At 41.5% G+C, this 19,133-nt stretch overlaps 1 protein-coding gene across 5 annotated transcripts in view; it reads right to left on the bottom strand.

Annotated features, from left to right (window-relative positions):
- Window positions 1-19,133, bottom strand: part of LOC130368644 (long-chain fatty acid transport protein 2-like) — a 320,594-nt gene that overhangs the window by 11,297 nt on the left and 290,164 nt on the right. For all 5 annotated transcript variants that reach the window (XM_056572594.1, XM_056572595.1, XM_056572597.1 and 2 more), the window contains 6 exons: window positions 14,274-14,746; window positions 9,348-9,557; window positions 7,690-7,848; window positions 6,348-6,472; window positions 5,681-5,875; window positions 4,734-4,824 (listed from right to left, as the gene is read on the bottom strand). In XM_056572594.1, the coding sequence (XP_056428569.1) occupies window positions 4,734-4,824; window positions 5,681-5,875; window positions 6,348-6,472; window positions 7,690-7,848; window positions 9,348-9,557; window positions 14,274-14,745 (1,252 nt within the window). In that variant the 5' untranslated portion in view covers window position 14,746. The remainder of the gene's footprint in view (window positions 1-4,733; window positions 4,825-5,680; window positions 5,876-6,347; window positions 6,473-7,689; window positions 7,849-9,347; window positions 9,558-14,273; window positions 14,747-19,133) is intronic.

Genomic DNA, 19,133 nt, shown 5'->3' on the forward strand with positions numbered 1-19,133 from the left:
AGTGATGATATTTACATGGGACTGTATATTGGTGGTATGGGAGTGATGTTATTTACATGGGACTGCATATTAGTGGTAAAGGAGTGATGTAATTTACATGGGACTGTATATTGGTGGTATAGGAGTGATTTTATTTACATGGGGCTGTATATTGGTGGTATAGAAGTGATGTTATTTATATGGGACTGTATATTGGTGGTATAGAAGTGATGTTATTTACATGGGACTGTATGTTGGTGGTATAGGAGTGATGTTATTTACATGGGACTGTATTTTGGTGGTATAGGGGTGATGTTATTTACATGGGACTGTATATTGGTGGTAGGGGAGTGATGTTGTTTACATGGGACTGTATGTTGGTGGTAGGGGAGTGATGTTATTTACATGGGACTGTATGTTGGTGGTATAGGGGTGATGTTTACATGGGACTGTATGTTGGTGGTATAGGAGTGATGTTATTTACATGGGACTGTATATTGGTGGTAGGGGAGTGATGTTATTTACATGGGACTGTATGTTGGTGGTAGGGGAGTGATGTTATTTACATGGGACTGTATGTTGGTGGTATAGGAGTGATGTTATTTACATGGGACTGTATATTGGTGGTAGGGGAGTGATGTTATTTACATGGGACTGTATGTTGGTGGTAGGGGAGTGATGTTATTTACATGGGACTGTATGTTGGTGGTATAGGGGTGATGTTGTTTACATGGGACTGTATGTTGGTGGTATAGGAGTGATGTTATTTACATGGGACTGTATGTTGGTGGTAGGGGAGTGATGTTATTTACATGGGACTGTATGTTGGTGGTATAGGGGTGATGTTGTTTACATGGGACTGTATATTGGTGGTAGGGGAGTGATGTTATTTACATGGGACTGTATGTTGTTGGTAGGGGAGTGATGTTATTTACATGGGACTGTATGTTGGTGGTAGGGGAGTGATGTTCACATGGGTCTGTATGTTGGTGGTATAGGGGTGATGTTGTTTACATGGGACTGTATGTTGGTGGTATAGGGGTGATGTTATTTACATGGGAAAGGACTTAGGAATGTAGGGGGGAGCATGAAGAGGACTTACAAGTCTAGGGGGAAAGAGGGTGGAACAAAGGAATCGGGTGGAAGATTAATATTATATTCAGTGTACAGCGTATAGCACGGTTATATTTAGAGGCTACAGTGTGTGGTAGTATTTTATTCAGGTGGTAAAGTGTGTACCAGTATTATATTCAGAGTGTACAGTATGTGGCAACATTATATTTAGAGGTTACAGTGTGTGGCAATAATATATTTAGAGAGTGCAGTGGGTGGCAGTATTATTTTCAGGGGGTACAATGGTTAGCAGTATTATATTCAGGGGTACAGTGTGTGGCAGTATTATATTCAGGGGTACAGTGTGTGGCAGTATTATATTCAGGGGTACAGTGTGTGGCAGTATTATATTCAGGGGTACAGTGTGTGGCAGTATTATATTCAGGGGTACAGTGTGTGGCAGTATTATATTCAGGGGTACAGTGTGTGGCAGTATTATATTCAGGGGTACAGTGTGTGGCAGTATTATATTCAGGGGTACAGTGTGTGGCAGTATTATATTCAGGGGGCACAGTGGTTGGCAGTATTATATTCAGGGGGTACAATGGTTAGCAGTATTATATACAGGGGTACAGTGTGTGGCAGTACTATATTCATGGGATACAGTGTATGGCTGTGTGGCAGTATTATATTCAGGGGTACAGTGTGTGGCAGTATTTTATTCAGGGGGTACAGTATTTGGCAGTATTATATTCAGGGGGTACAGTGTGTTGCAGTATTATATTCAGGGGGTACAGTGTGTTGTAGTAGTATTATATTCAGGGGTACAGTGTGTTGTTGTAGTAGTATTATATTCAGGGGTACAGTATTTGGCAGAAATCTAATGATTATTGTCTTCATACAGAGGATAAGGATCTGCTGACAAATTAAGGAACCAATGATGTCCGGGCGTTAGACTGCAGAGAAGATGGAGCTGGAAGAAGTCCTGGTGTCTGGACCAGATGAGGAAGAAAAGGAAAGACAACAGAGAAGACGTCACTTAGGTCACTGATATTGTGTGTTCTCCTGACTGTCCCATCAGAGCTGTAGTCAGTTGTTAGTTCTGCAGTGATGATGGGTGACATTGTACTCCAATCTGTGGCTCTCCAGCTGTTGCAAAACTACAACTCCCATAAATCCTGAGGCTCTTCAGACACGATGGGAGTTGCAGCTTTCCAACATCTGGAGAGCCACTTGAACAAAGGGGATTGGTGGAGGTCCCATCAGTCGGACCCCCAGCATAAAAATGGGCTGCTTATTTTAAAATGACCGGGCCTATTTTTGGTCCCAGTCCATCCCTGTCTGTAAGTCCCCTTTTTCTCCTGTCCCCAGTCCCATCTGTGCTGTAGTCACTGATATCTTTGTGCGGCTGAGGTCAAGTAAGGGGGTCATCAGGGATTGAGAAAGCCGGTCTTCGGGGGGGAGGGGTTATGGGCAGGGGGGCCCAGGGCAATTTTTCGCATCGGGGCCCTGTTATTTCTAGCTACGCCCCTGATCCTAAAGGAAAACTCTAGGCAAAACTGACCTATTGTATTCTGCCTAGTGCCGGCCTGAGGCGACCCTGCATGACACAAGGAATATCTTTCTGCTGCTCTTTGTATCTCTGTGTCACACACCGTACCCTCAGTACGTGCACTAGGCATAAGACAATATACAGTATATAGCTCTGTCTGGGTTGCTACTGTACATTCAATCTATTATGTAATTAAAGGGGTACTCTGATGAAATTCATTTACTTTAATGAGCCGACCGGAATCAAACTGTGACTCCGGCTCATTTTTGACCCATATGCGGTTTTGTGACCGGACCAAAAACCGTAGTATGCAGCCAAACCCAGGTTTGGATTGACCAACCAGGTAGGAGGTGAATGTATGAATGTACTTTTTCACTCTTATATGTGTTAATTTATATGATGTCAGCGGCTCAGATACTTTGATAATTCATCAAATTTACTCTACAAAAGAAGATGTAGCTCCAGGGTATCATTATAATGACAATAATTTAATCCCAAAATCACTGGCAATAAGATCACACTAACAGCAGTAACAGATCTATTTTATGGTCATACAACATAAATGGTCCCCCTGTTCATTTTTTAGGGTGTAACATTGTTTGTATGACCTTTATATACTTCAGCAATTTATATCAGAATAGGGCAGCAATATAGAGGGTAGAGCAGGGGTGTTGCTGGATCAGTGCTTGTTGCTTGACCCCCATCGGCCTGTCTTAAAGGGCCTTACACATGTACATTCATACGCATCATGACCACTTACATAGATGCACTCATACACACTGTGACCACTTACATAGAAGCACTCATACACACTGTGACCACTTACATAGATGCACTCATACACACTGTGACCACTTACATAGATGCACTCATACACACTGTGACCACTTACATAGAGGAACTCGTACACACTGTGACCACTTACATAGATGGACTCATACACATTGTGACCACTTACATAGATGCACTCATACACACTGTGACCACTTACATAGATGCCCTCATACACACTGTGACCACTTACATAGATGCACTCATCCACACTGTGACCACTTACATAGATGCACTCATCCACACTGTGACCACTTACATAGATGCACTCATCCACACTGTGACCACTTACATAGATGCCCTCATACACACTGTGACCACTTACATAGATGCACTCATACACACTGTGACCACTTACATAAATGCCCTCATACACACTGTGACCACTTACATAGATGCCCTCATACACACTGTGACCACTTACATAGAGGCACTCATACACACTGTGACCACTTACATAGAGGCACTCATACACACTGTGACCACTTACATAGAGGCACTCATACACACTGTGACCACTTACATAGAGGCACTCATACACACTGTGACCACTTACATAGAGGCACTCATACACACTGTGACCACTTACATAGAGGCACTCATACACACTGTGACATCTTACATAGGCACTCTATACATGCGCACCTTTATCTACATGATCTCCATATAGTCAGACGTACCACACATAAGTGGCATTAAAGGGCAACTCCGGTGGAAAAAAAAATGTTTTTGGATCAACTGGTGCCAGAAAGTTTAACAGATTTGTAAATTGCTTCTATTTAAAAATCTTAACCCTTTCAGTACTTATCAGCTGCTGTATACTACAGAGAAATTTGTGAAGTTCTTTCCAGTCTGACCACAGTGCTCTCTACTGACACCTCTGTCCGTGTCAGGAACTATCCAGAGCAGGAGAGGTTTTCTATGGAAATATGCTTCTAATTTGGACAGTTCCTGACACGGACAGAGGTGTCAGCAGAGAGCACTGTTGTCAGACTGGAAAGAACGTCACAATTGTCTGTGTATTATACAGCAGCTGATAAGTACTGGTTCTATTAAGATTTTGAAATATAAGTAATTTACAAATTTGCTTAACTTTCTGGTACCAGTTGATTTAAAAACATTTGTTTTCCACTTGTTTCCACCGGAGTTCCCCTTTAAAATACATACATACAGAGTCATATATACAAACTCTCAATCAATTCAACTGGTGGGCCCCAGGCAACCCTGTCTAACACTAAACTGGAATTTGAATATGAGACCATCAAAAATTTAATATTGAAACGTATAAAGCACAGAATTAAAACACTTTGCAATATACCTCCTGTTACTCTGATACAGCGTCCTCTATGATCTCGCACTGGTTCATCTTTTTCCGTATCAAATTTAATAATTTCAAAAGGCTGAACAAGCTGAAAGATTAGAATATATGGCAAGGCAAGAGTCAGTTTTTTGTACCTTTAATATATCTCACATCCCACTTACCATTAATGTTATTAATATTTCTACAAATGATTTACCATTTAGGACTATTAGATTATGACCCAAAAGTCAAATGTTGGCATCTCCCTCTATCCATGCTGCTATTTGCTTAGAAGACAAGAGCTTTCATAATGTCGGATTGTGGGGGGCCTTCCTCTTGGGACCCCCAGCAATCTCAGCTGCAGCACCCCAGACATCTGGTGCACAGAGTGAACTTCGCTCCGTGCCAGATGACTGATGATGGGGGGGCAGAGACTCGTGATGTCACGATCATGCCCCACTCGTGACATCACAGCCACGCCCCCTTGATGCAAGTCTATGGGAGGGGTGTGATGACCGTCACCCCCCGCCCATAGACTTGCATTGAGGGGGCGTGGCATCACAAGCCTCTAGTGCTACACTATCCAAAGGATAGGGGATAAGATGTCTAGGGGCGGAGTACCCCTTTAACTCCCCTGAAAAATAAAGAATTAGGCATTTTAAGATCCAGCATGGCAGACTTTTCTCTCCCCTGACATCTTATATTGGGGGAGAGTTGAGAGGCTTTGAAATACATTTGGTGGTCAGCCAATCCCACTGAGAATTTTGTTGGGTATAATCAACATTAAAATGATGTGTATTGGCAGGTTAAGGTTTTGATTAGACTTCACATTTGCCAAGTGAATGGACATTTATTCCAATGATAAGCCTATCCGTAGGGTCATGTTTCGCATGTTTTCTCTATGTCTTCCTAATTAAAGTGATTTTTTTTTAAATCTGAAAAGGTATTCTGTTTTCATGTCTTACCTTTAAGAAAGAATTGTATCTGCCCATTGCACCTTCTTTCTGTGTGTAGTTTAAGAAGAATGCATTTCCTTCTGTTGCTCCATAGAATTCAAACAATTTGATTTTACCGAAACGATTAATGAATTCTTTCCAGACCTCAGGTCTCACGCCATTGCCTATAGCTAACCGTATAGAGTGGTCATAGTCATTGACGTTCTGGAAGAAGATGAATGATGATGTGAACCCAGAGTCTTATATTTATAGACAATAATTAAATTCAACACAAGTGTAGATATTCAAAAGATACTCTTATGTAAGGAATAGAGATGAGCGAACTTACAGTAAATTCGATTCGTCACGAACTTCTTGGCTCGGCAGTTGATGATTTATCCTGCATAAATGAGTTCAGCTTTCAGGTGCTCCCGTGGGCTGGAAAAGGTGGATACAGTCCTAGGAGACTCTTTCCCAGCACTGTATCCACCTTTTCCAGCCCACCGGAGCACCTGAAAGCTGAACTAATTTATGCAGGAAAAGGCATCAACTGCCGAGCCGAGAAGTTCGTGACGAATCGAATTTACTGTAAGTTCGCTCATCTCTAGTAAGGAACTAAAGGAAGAATTATTCAAAAATTGATTTCCAAGCAATGATGAATACTAAGCAAATAAATGACGTGCAAGGATTTACCTACCTTACAAGTGTTACATAGATATCGAAGTATTTCCCCAATATATAGGAATGCTGTTACGTTGTATTTTCTGCAGTCATCCCAGAACTGAGAGGATGAGAATTTTTTTCTGAGGAGAATTGTAGCCCCTAGATAAAGCACAAAAACTATGTTATTAGGAATGTTTTATTTATGTATATGTAAGACTCCATTTTTTAATATTTTTTGCCAGTTGTACTATTTATATCACAGAATTCACACTACAGAATTTCTGAGCGGAATTCCGTTTTTAAATTCTGCTTGTAAATTCCGCTGCAGCAAAGTACAATTGCTGACAATGGGATTCCGCTGCACAGTGCACACTGCTGAGTTTTTGTGTCGGCCGGAAAATTCCCTCAAAAAAATTACGCCAGAACATTGAACGATTTCAATGTTCGGGTGGATCTCTGCTCTATAGTCATTGCCGTTTACGGGGAGGGCAATGTCTGTATGGTCCTAGCACTGTGTACCGTCTGGAGATTCCGTAACTTGAAATTGGCCTTAAAACTATGTAAAAAACTAAATAATTCTGAAAAAAAATAAATAATAAATATATATATATCTGCACCAGAAAGGCATTTTAAAAATACCTGGGAGAGATACTTTTCATCAGTGAGTTTGACTTTGACCCCAAAATGATGCATTTGATGTAGATTAGTGCATAGTTTAGTACAGTGTTGGCAGAGGAGGGCATGCTCCAAAAATGTTGTCACAAAAAAGTTTGATCTATTCCCCCATATGTGTCCATAGAGATAGGACTTTGATCAGCTAGAAAGTGACTGAACAATGATCAGTGGGAAGATTTACGATATATGCATAATCCATCCACAGCATGCCAGACTAAACTGGCAGATCACTTTGATTTAAGTCACCTTAAAGGGAATCTATCATCAGTGTCAACCGCACTCCAAGCCTATACCAATAGGTAAGTCTAGGTGATACTAATGACAGATTCCCTTTAAAGGGGTATTCCGGCTTTATACATCTTATCTCCCATCCAAAGGATAGGGGATAAGATGTATGATTGCAGGGGTCTCACCACTGGGGACTCCCGCAATCTCGGTGTAGATCCCCGGCATTCTGTTTCGGGCGCTGCCTCCGAGACTTGGACGTGATGTCACGAACACGCCCCCTAGTGATGTTACAGCACGCCCTCCCTCCATTCATATCTATTGGAGGGGGCGGGACGGCCGTCACGCCCCCTCCCATAGACATGAATGGAGGGGGAGTGGTGTAGGGACCACGTGATTAGCCCAATAATTTACATAGCCTAGCAAGAAGTTGTTAATGGATAGTTTTACATTTCCTTTTAACACCATTTGTGTACCTGTCTGAATACATCCTCTGACACCAATGAGCAGTCCAGCACTGTGATAAAGTGGTATTGGAATGTATTGTATATCCTCACTTGTGAGTCCACAAAGCAAGGCCACTGTGCTGCTTGTGAAAACACGCCTGTGTGTTATTACAGCCGCCTTTGGAAGCCCTTAAGGAAACAAACAGTTAAAACTGAAAATATGTATACTCATTATATATACTAATTATATATAAATAATTATACTTCTTACTTATTAAGAGATTGGATTGATTTAGATGGTATTACCATATGACTTGGTTATCATTTTCTGATCAGTGGGAGTACAACTGCAAGCACCCCCACTAATCTGGAGGAAAAAGCGGACATTAAGTTGGTTTAGCATTGTATCCCGTTCAAAGCTTTTTCCCTGAACAGTAAGGCTAGGTAAATACTACGGAATTTCCACCTGCAATTCTGTTTTGAAATTGCAGGCAGAAATTCCGCTTACTAAAATGTATAGCGTAGTGAATGGTTTTCCGTTCACATATTCACACTTCGGAATTTGTGAACGGAAAACCCGCTTTAAAATTTCCGCCTGAACAATGGTGCTGCTCATTCTTCCAGTGGAAATACTCGCGGAACACATTGCAGTCTATTGGAGACTGCAGTGTCCGTGTGGTCCTAGCGCCGACTGATTCAGTCGGCGCTTTCCACACTCAGAATCTCTGGGCGGAAATTTTCTGCCTGGAGACTCCATAGTCTGAACCTAGCCTAATGCTCCTTGGCTACCAGCTGTCCACCTCAGCATGGCACCATACACAGCAATGAAGCTGTGCTGCAGTTCTTTTAGGGTCTATTCACACAGCAGAATTTCCGCTTATCCTTCCCATTTCTGCTTCAGTTTGTGAGGATTTTGTGCTGAATTGGTGTGGAATCCAAGCGGAAATTCTGCAGAAGTGTGAATGGTTGTGTGGACTCCCACAGTATATTGGGCTTTCATTTGAGGAGGAATTCCTCAAGCGGAATTCTGCTTGAGGAAATTCTGCCATGTGAATAGACCCTTAGGGTACGTTCACACTGCGGAATTCCATGAGGGGAATTCCGCACTATGAACAGTACCATCAGTGCCATCAGATTCCGCAGTGTGAACATACCCTTAGCGTCACGCTGGGCGGATACGCAGTGTATTTGACGCTGCAAGAAATCTTTCGAGCAGTGGGAAATAAGCTGTGTATGAGCTAGGAGCAGACACAGGGCTTTCCAGACACAGGGATGTAGCCCTCTGTCTGCTCCTAGCGCATAGAAAGCATATTTCACTTCAAATATGCTGCATATCCGCCCAGTGTGACCCTACACTTAAGCTGGATGGTGGAGCCCCCAGCGATCAGAAAGTGATAACATTTCCCAATAGTATGCCATCCCCATCCATTTGCTTTTTTTTCCAGCCATGTTCATTGCTATCACAATGTGTGTCCAATACAATTGTCATATTTAACATCAATCCTAAATATAGCACTCTTAGCTGTAAGATACCCAATTACGCAGGATAGCCATAGCCAAAAATACCCAGTTCTAGAATTTTTTTCCCTCCATAATCCCAAAAGACTATGCACCCATTGTTCTAAATATTTATATATTTCATCACAATACACTATTGGTTAAATTAAGCCATTGAAATAACAATTTACCTGTAGTTCCTGATGTGTAAATATATATAGAGGGAGATTTTGGTGCAATGGTTGATCTATAAGATTCAGGAATAGGGTCTTCTGAAGAAGCTTCTATTATATCAAGTAAACCTTCAACACCTTTAGTAGGCGAATCTCTGCTCAGGTAGAAGACCTTCACGCCATCTTCTATCAGAGCAGGAAGTACTTCCTCCAAAACAGCCTGAAATTCTTTAAAAAAAACAACATATACATATTTATAAATATATACAGGTATAATGCAGCACAACTTATAAAAGTCCTTGCAAGCTGACAGCGCCCCAGACCCAATCACAGTCCACTGGATACAAAAAAAGCAATAAGTCTGCACTCCTCCACACCTGAATATGGTGAAAACATTGTGAGTTTATTGGCCCACATCACAGCAAAGTTTCTGTCCTATCTTAGGTCCATTTTCAAGCTTAAAAATGGCCCCATGGTAGGACAGAACGTCGCTGCGATGTGAGCCAATAAACCCCACAACTTTATTTTTACCATATTGAAGAGTGCTGCGCTATTGCTATAAAAAAATTAATAAATAATATGTAAATATATACACACACATACATACAGACACACACAGCATGGGGCAAAAAAGTATTTAGTCAGCCTCCAATTGTGCAAGTTCTCTCAATTAAAAAGATGAGAGAGGCCCATAATTTTCATCATAGATATACCTCAACTATGAGAGATATAATGAGAAAAGAAAAAAATCCATAAAATCACATTGTTTGATTTTTTTAAAGAGTTTATGGTGGAAAAATAAGTATTCGGTCACCTACAAACAAGCAAGATTTCTGGCTCTCACAGACCTGTAACTTCTTCTTTAAGAGTCTCCTCTGTCCTCCATTCGTTACCTGTATTAATGGTACCTGTTTGAACTTGTTATCAAAAGACACCTGTCCACAACCTTAAACAGTCACACTCAAAACTCCACTATGGCCAAGACCAAAGAGCTGTCGAAGGACACCAGAAACAAAATTGTAGACCTGCACCAGGCTGGGAAGACTGAATCTGCAATAGGCAAGCAGCTTGGTGTGAAATCAACTGTGGGAGCAATTAATAGAAAATGGAAGACATACAAGACCACTGATAATCTCCCTCGAACTGGGGCTCCACCCAAGAGCTCACCCCGTGGTGTCAAAATTATCACAAGAACAGTGAGCAAAAATCCCAGAACCACACTGGGGGACCTAGTGAATGACCTGCAGAGAGCTGGGACCAAAGTAGCAAAGGCAACCATCAGTAACACGCTATGCTGCCGGGGACTCAAATCATGCAGTGCCAGACGTCTCCATCTGCTTAAGCCAGTACATGTACGGGCCTGTTTTAAGTTTTCTAGAGAGAATTTGGATGATCCAGAAGAGTATTGGGACAATGTCATATGTTCAGATTAAACCAACGTAGAACTTTTAGTAAAAACTCAACTCGTCGTGTTTGGAGGAGAAAGAATGCTGAGATGGATCCAAAGAACACCATACCTACTGTGAAGCATGGGGGGGGGGGGGGGGGGGGGGGGGCGAAACATCATGCTTTGGGGCTGTTTTTCTGCTAAGGGACCAGGATGACTGATCCGTGTAAAAAGAAAGAATGAATGGGGCCATGTATCGTGAGATTTTGAGTGAAAACCTCCTTCCATCAGCAAGGGCATTGAACGTGGCTGGGTCTTTCAGCATGACAATGATCCCAAACACACCGTCTGGGCAACGAAGGAGTGACTTTCAGGAGTGGATACCAGCAACAGTGTGTGAAAACCTTGTGTCATTGCCAACAAAGGGTATATAACAAAGTATTGAGATTAACAATGGTTATTGACCAAATACATATTTTCCACTATAATTTGCAAATACATTCTTTAAAAATCAGACAATGTGATTTTATGGATTTTTTGAAAATTACAGGCCTCTCTCATCTTTTTAAGTGGGAGAACTTGCACAATTGGTGGCTGACTAAATACTTTTTGCCCCACTTTGTGTGTATGTGTGTATATATATATATATATATATATATATATATATATATATATATATAGTTGATTCCAGACAGAAACAGTAGAATAGATTAGAATATGATGCATTAAAATTGTGTTCATGAGCTGTCAAGAAATAAATTCTGCTTCAGTCATTAGCTAAGGTTTCTTATTGCTAGAAGAGTACACAAAGTACACAATGCCAAATGTAATATAGAAAAGAAAGAGCTTTTGTGATCACCTGATTTAGTTTTGCAAAAAGGCACTAAGACAAAACACAGAGGTTGATAAAATGATAATCCAGGCAGGGAGTGGCATAGAATCACAATGGTGCAGACTTGGATGCTAATGTAGATTGTCTCTTTGTCATTGTTAAAAAGTATTCTTAGTATTGAAAAGCAAATTTTATTCTGTAAACAACAAACTTCATACTTGGACTTAAATGGGTACTCTGCCTGTAGACATCTTATCCCCTATTCAAAGGATAGGGGATAAGATGTCTGATTGTGGGGGTCCTGCTGTTGGCAACCCCCGGGATCTTGGCTGTGCCATCCCAGACATCCGGTGCACGAAGCGTACTTCACTCCATTCCAGATGACTGGCGATGCAGGGCGGAGGCCCTCTCCTACAGACTTGCATTGAGGGGGGAGTGGCAGTGATGTCGTGAGCAGGGCGTGACCGTGATGTCCAGAGCCTCCACCCCACAGTCATCCGGAACGGAGTGAAGTATACTCCATGCAACGGATGTCTGGGATGCCCCTTCCAAGAAAGCGGGAATCCCCAGCACTGGGACCCCTGCAATCAGACATCTTATCTCCTATCCTTTGGATAGGGCATAAGATATATAGGGGTGGAGTACCCCTTTAAAAATACCCAATACTGCAATGTACTGTACAATACAGCCTTGGAAAAATGTCTACACAAATAAGTTTTGAATGCAAACACAGCTCCGAGGGATTTCTCACATTGGGGGAGATTTATCAAAAACTGTGCAGAGGAAAAGTTGACTAGTTGCCCATAGCAACCAATCAAATCACTTCTTTACTTTTTTAAGATGCCTGTAAAAAATGATAGCAGCGATCTGATTGGTTGGTATGGGCAACTAGTCAACTTTTCTTCTGCACAGGTTTTGATAAATCTCCCCCATTATCTTGATCTTTTTCTACACGAACACATTGCTAACCTAGCTGCCTAAAATACTCTGACCAATTTATTAAAAAACTACCATTCATACCCAAGGAAGAAGACTACATGCTAGTCACAATATATATTACAGCTTTTTGTTCTAACAGTTTTTAGGTCTCCAATATTTAATGTTTGTATTTTATAAAGCATATGCCTTCGTATCAGTGTACAAAAGCAGCAACTCCTGTCTTACACAATCATTGCTCACACTGCATTTGGAATGGTCCCACTTCCCAAAAAGATAAAATTGGTATGTTTGGATAAGTAACAATTGCTACAAAATGGTCCAATAGATTAAAGGTAAATCGAGTTAGAATGAGGGTCACCCACACTATTAATCTGTATATAAATAATACAGAAGGGACTCCAGTCAAGGGCAAGGAGCCCCTGCTCCTCTATAGCAGCCCAGAGGTAAGACAGTGCTCTATGCATTGCCGCTTTCCCTTACTTGTACATTCAGTAGTAAGTGTACAGCCAAATCTGAATCAGCCATTAAAACAATCAAACTGAGGGCTGATTTGGAAGCAGATTCTTGGGAGGCTTGCTAATGTCTTTTAAAGGGGCATTCCAGCTTTATACATCTTATCCCCTATCCAAAGGACAGGGGATAAGATGTATGATCGTAGGGGTCCTGCCGCTGGGACCCCCGCAATCTCAGTGCAGCCCCCGACATTATGTGCCTCTGAGACGGTAGGTGACGTCACATCCCTGTTTTGTAGGCAGGGCCCAGCACAGAATGCTGGGGGCTGCACCGAGATCGTGGGGGTCCCAGCGGCGGGACCCCTGCGATCCCCTGTTCTTTGGATAGGCAGTAAGATGTATAAAGCCAGAATATCCCTTTAATGAATAAGTGTTCCTATTATGGAAACTAATGGATTAAACTATTTTCACACTTTGTTATAACATACCACTGTTTACTTCCTTATCATCTTGTATTCTTATACTTTCACTGCCTTGTCCTTTTTACCCCTCCCTCCTTTTATCTTATTAAAATTAATAGTATTTTATATGCAGTTGTTCATTTACCTACAAACACATGGTCTACAACAGGTGTGAATGAAGCCACATAAGGAAACCCTTCAGCCGAGCAATCTGTCCATTTCTCTGCATTGACTTATATGCAGAGAAGAGCACGGATCTCTCGGCTGTCCAGGGAGTGGACCCCTCTAGGACTAAGCCCTTTTACTAATGTATTCCCTTAAAATTTTACTTTTATTCCTTTTTCACTAAAATATTGGTCTGGTGAAGTGCATATAATATAAAGTTTATATTATTTGCACTTCACCAGACTAATATTTTAGTGAAAAAGTAATAAAAGTAAAATTTTAAGGGAATACCCTAGTAAAAGGGCTTAGTCTTGGAGGGGTGTATATATTGTACTCTGAAGGGAATTGGAGTAAAGAATATTGTGCACCCTGGGTACCCTAAAGGGAGAATTGAAAAAGTATCATCCAGGGAGTGGGGCGCATTGCCGTCTGCTTCCTTGGCTAACAACTTATGATCGCAGCAGATCTTAGGAATGAGACCCAACGTGATCAACAACTTTTAACATGTATGATCGACATTGTTTTCAATGGCAGTAATGCTTTAAACACCTTTCTGCAGTAAGAATACACACGAGCGTTTAGAGGTAAAATTATATGATATTTTTTTTCTAAAATTATATGAATAAAAGAAAACATGTACTCATAGAAGCCAAGAGATAATCCCAATGGCTTCATATCCACGTCATTGGTAGCATGTATATTTCTTACCTGGAGCTGCAATCAGAATCTTAGCCCCACAGCCCTTAAAGCAATGAAGAAGGGATTTTGAACGTATGTTGCAGTTGAGACAAGCCATTGGACACCCTAGTTTGGCTAGTGCTATCCAAAGCCAGATAAATGCAGGCTCATTTCCCACGTAGACGGCAACACAATCCCCATTTTTAAGATTTGCATATTGAGTTAAAGCCCATGCTGCTTGGCTGCTTTTCAGATCGATGTCCCTGAAAGAATAAGCCTGGTCCTGGTATAAAATAAATGTCTTGTGAGGTCTTGTGGATACGTGCTGTAAAAATACATCCAACATGCCCGGGGAAGAACAATGCTGAGTTGACTTTTCAATCTTCCTGGAACAATGGATCATATTTAAGAAGAACTTAAAGTCTTCCCAAAGGTAGGATGAACGTATCTTCTGAATTATCCATTTTATGAGTATGCATGAAATTATCAGCACAAAATACATCCTGAAAAATAAGAAAAGGATTATTTTATTTTTATCTATCGTTAAAATGTAACTGTCCCTGTCATTTACATTTTTTTTTTACATGTTGCAGCAACCCCTTTCCTGCTTCACTGGAGAGCCCCATACATTTGTAATGCGGTTGTCTAGTGAAAAAGGGCGCTGACACTCAAATCCACGACAATCAAAACTTTTCACGTGTCACGTGTGACATTGTTAACCGTTATTTTAAATGACAAGAAATGAAAATATATATATATATATGTATAAATACAAATACAGACTATACAAATACGGAACATGTCATAAATTTTACCCTCTGAAATATATTGTGTCAAAACAGTGACAATAATATAGATAAAAAATACAACACGTTAAAAACAAAAAACGGAAAAGTCAATTTTGGATTAAAAACGGAAACAATACAGAAGCATAAATGAGCCCCAGACTGTATTCAGAGATGAAGCAGAGTTGAATTTGTATATCATAATAATTTAGCAGGCGTTTTAGCGGTTTATCTTATTCTTTAGGTAGGTTTCAGACAAGCATAAGAGGAGCATTTCAGCATCCACATTACTGTCGCAGGTCCTGTATCGACCATAAGCCTACTGTTCAGAACTGAAAGTAATACAGATTACTTGTTTGGGTTATTGGGCCCCCGGTTGGACTGGGACTTGAAGACGTTACAGTCCTTATCGCCCTCGTCTTAACACATCTTTAGTAAAAAAAAAAAAATAATAATAATAATAATTACAGGAAGACTTCAAGTTCGTGTTTTAAGTGTTTTGGCGCATTGTAAAATCGTGATTTGAGTCATAATAGGTTTCTGTCCTCTTGGTAAAACCAGATCATTGTCCGACCGCTGGAACATACCGTGAACTCCATCCCAGTGCCCTGTTGTTCTGAAGCTTTGTTTTCAGAACACTAGCTCTTCTCTCTGGGAGCGGCTGTGGTTGACACACCGCCTACATGTATCTGTATGGAAAAGCTGGAGGAACAGTGCTCATATATCTCTGCCTCTCCCATAGAGATACATGTAGGGGGCATGTTGACCACTGCTTCGTGCAGGGGTTGACAGTAATCCACCATGTTTCTTTATTATTTTCCCTGCAGCATGACCATATATGAAAAAAAAAAAAAAAACTGCCCAGAATCCCCTTTAACGCGATGGCAACACTCCTGGCACACCATCTTTTAAACTTACCAAATTAATTGTTCATACAAGATTTTAGCATTTTGAACCTCAATTTTTACATTTACACGGCAGGTGCCTAGGTGGTAGTCTAGTTCTCTCCAGATGTGTGCCAGCATATCCTCGGATATGGACTCCACTGTTTCAGTGATGTGTTGTCTTGTTCAGATCCTGTGACTGGGAGGAAGGGCATATACACATATACAGGAAGGGCATATACATTCTTGATTTAGCCCCACATAAAGAAGTCACAGGTTTTTAGATCTGGTGATTATAGAGGTCAGTGAAACTGATGAATCATGGTTTCTGGTGCATCTGACCCAACATCAGTGAACATCCAAATGATGATCCAACATCCTGATAGACTACATTTGGCAGATTGTCCTCCATCTGTGGCATAAACCATCCTAACAAGTCCTTGCCACTCCTCTGGCAGGCTTTTTTGCTAGAGCATACGAAAGCATCTGCTCCTGACTTACTATCTGGACTACCCCAGAGAAATTTTGCAGATGTCTTGGCCCTACCTCACCTTGGCTTTTTCTCACTGCCAGTACCACCACTACCCTACTTTTCTCATGATTTAAAGGGATACTCCGCCCCTAGACATCTTATCCCCAATCCAAAGAATAGGGGATAAGATGTCTGATCGCAGAGGTCCCACCACTGGGGCCCCCCCGTGATCTCCATGCGGCACCCGACATTCTAAATGGACATGAATGGAGGGGGTATGTCGTGATGTTACGTGAAGCATGTTGTTGGCTCAGGACAGTCTTCGGTAGCTTCGGGCACCTGCAGGATCTCTACACCAACCTACCCATAACACAGAAGCTTCTTATTGCAGTGCTCAGTATGTGCATCTTTTCACTACCATCTACTTTCACCTGCATTACCAGCTGTACTAACTAGGACCATCAGCCACAGGTACTGACCATTGTTCTATTAATTACATACATTTAAATATTAGTGCACCTAAGTATACTAACTATTGGAATACATTGTACTATATATTGTGGCACATTGAATACATTTAACCTATTGGTCCATACCGTGGCGCAATTGGGTGCATTTACTATTATTCATATTCTATTGACTTTTGTGTGATATTATAAGGGGTCACACAATACACCACTTCAGCAGAAAAACCTTCCAACAAACCCATCATTGGCACAGGTCTGAGGAGAAAACTTTTGTACAGAGAAATCATAGCTATTATTGTTCAGTATTGTATTGTACATTGAAGGGGATTTCCAGCTTCACAAAAAAGTACCAGTGGGGCAGGGATTGTGATGTTAGATTTTTGAAAAAAAAACTTACCCCTATTGTTACTCCTGTCCAGGGTTGCCACTCCTCTGAAGTACTTGACAGTAGTGTCCAGTGATGTTGCCATACACTGCATTGGACCGCTGAAACCAATCAATGGCCTCAACAGTCATGTGTACCTATTTACACATCAGCGCTGAGTTCAGGGATTGGCTGCAGTGGTTCCATGCAACAGCAGAGGCACTGTATAGGTGGCCACATTTTGATTTTGCCCAGGGGATGGAACTGTTAGCAGGGGAGGCTTTAGCACAATACAAAACAGAAAGGTACGCCTTTAATGCAGGGCAAAAAGGGGCAGCTGCCCTGGACCCAGTCATTTCTGGGGGAACCAAACAGCTGCCCCTTAAATGGGCACTGTCAACAACTTTATTTTTTTGATATGTTGTAGTACTTATGTACTACAACATATCTCTAATATATTGTCATAATTTTTTTTGATTATCATGGTTAAATTTACGTTTAAAAACCGGCCACTAGGGGTCTCCATCCTATTGGCCGGCTGCAGCCTGGCGGAACGTCACGCCTAAATTCGGACTGATTGCGGCCTGGCAATCAGTCCTTATTCATTTAGGCTGCTCTCGCTCCCTGCCTGTCAATCAGACAGGCGGGAGCGAGCGCATTGGCTTCCCGGCCACTGGCTGGGAGGCCACTCCTCCTGCACATGTCGTTGCCGCCGCTGTCCCTGCACGCCCGCTGCCGGACTCTGCAGTATCTGTAAGTATCATAATGGAGGGAACGGGGTATGCGGGGGGGGGGGGCATTGTGATGGAGGGAACGGGGTATGGCGGGGGGGGGGGGCTTTGTGACGGAGGGAACAGGGTATGGGATGGGGGGGTTGACGCAGGGAATAGCCAATAGACAGCCAATAGAAGTCAGGGCAAGCTGGGAGTTGTAGTGGTGAAACAGCTGGAGGCACCCTGTGTAGATGAACTAAGGGAGGAAGTGTTGTCCCCAGCAGGCATCAGTGACGTGGTAGCGAGCACAATACCAGGCAGCCAAAAAGTTATTTTTAATATAGTAAAAAGAAAAATTAAAAGCAGGGAGGGGGTTAGGGATAGATGGGCAATAGGCAGGGACAGAAAAAAAAATAGGATGGTGGGAGCTACCCTTTAAAGGGGTACTTTGGTGGAAAACAATTTTTGTTTAAATTAACTGGTGCCAGAAAGTTAAACAGATTTTTAAATTACTTCTATTTAAAAATCTTAATCCTTCCAGTACCTTATCATCTTCTGTATGCTCCACAGGAAGTTCTTCTCTTTTTTAATTTATTTTCTGTCTGACCACAGTGCTCTCTGCTGACACCTCTGTCCATGTCAGGAACTGTCCAGAGCAGGAGCAAATCCTCATAGCAAACCTATCCTACTCTGGGATAGCAGAGAGCACTGTGGTCAGACAAAAGAAAAATTCAAAAAGAAAAGAATTTTCTCTGTAATATACAGCAGCTGATCAGTACTGGAAGGATTAAGATTTTTAACTAGAAGTAATTTACAAATCTGTATAACTTTCTGGCACCAGTTGATTAAAAAAAAAAAATTGTTCTCCACCAGAGTACCCCTTTAAGCCCTCCTCTGCCTGCTTGGAGTGAGTGAAGCTTTCAATTGTGTGTGAGACAGATCCTATAGACAGTTCCAGACTTATGGATATAGTCAGGGACTCGTGGAGGACACTTTGTGCCCCCTTCTGTATGTATTATCAAAATTATAAAAAAATAAATAAAAAAAATTATAAAATTATAAATGATTTAAGTGTTAGGTGGAACTGAAAATCTTTCTCCAAAAATGTCATCTGGATAAAGAGGTAGTATTCTTAAGGTGGTGTTTTTTGTAGACGTTTCACTGTATCTTATATCTATGTTGAAAAATAATGACCCGAAACACAA

The sequence above is a fragment of the Hyla sarda genome, chromosome 4, assembly GCF_029499605.1.
Source record: "Hyla sarda isolate aHylSar1 chromosome 4, aHylSar1.hap1, whole genome shotgun sequence".
In the NCBI taxonomy this organism is placed as follows: Eukaryota; Metazoa; Chordata; class Amphibia; order Anura; family Hylidae; genus Hyla; species Hyla sarda.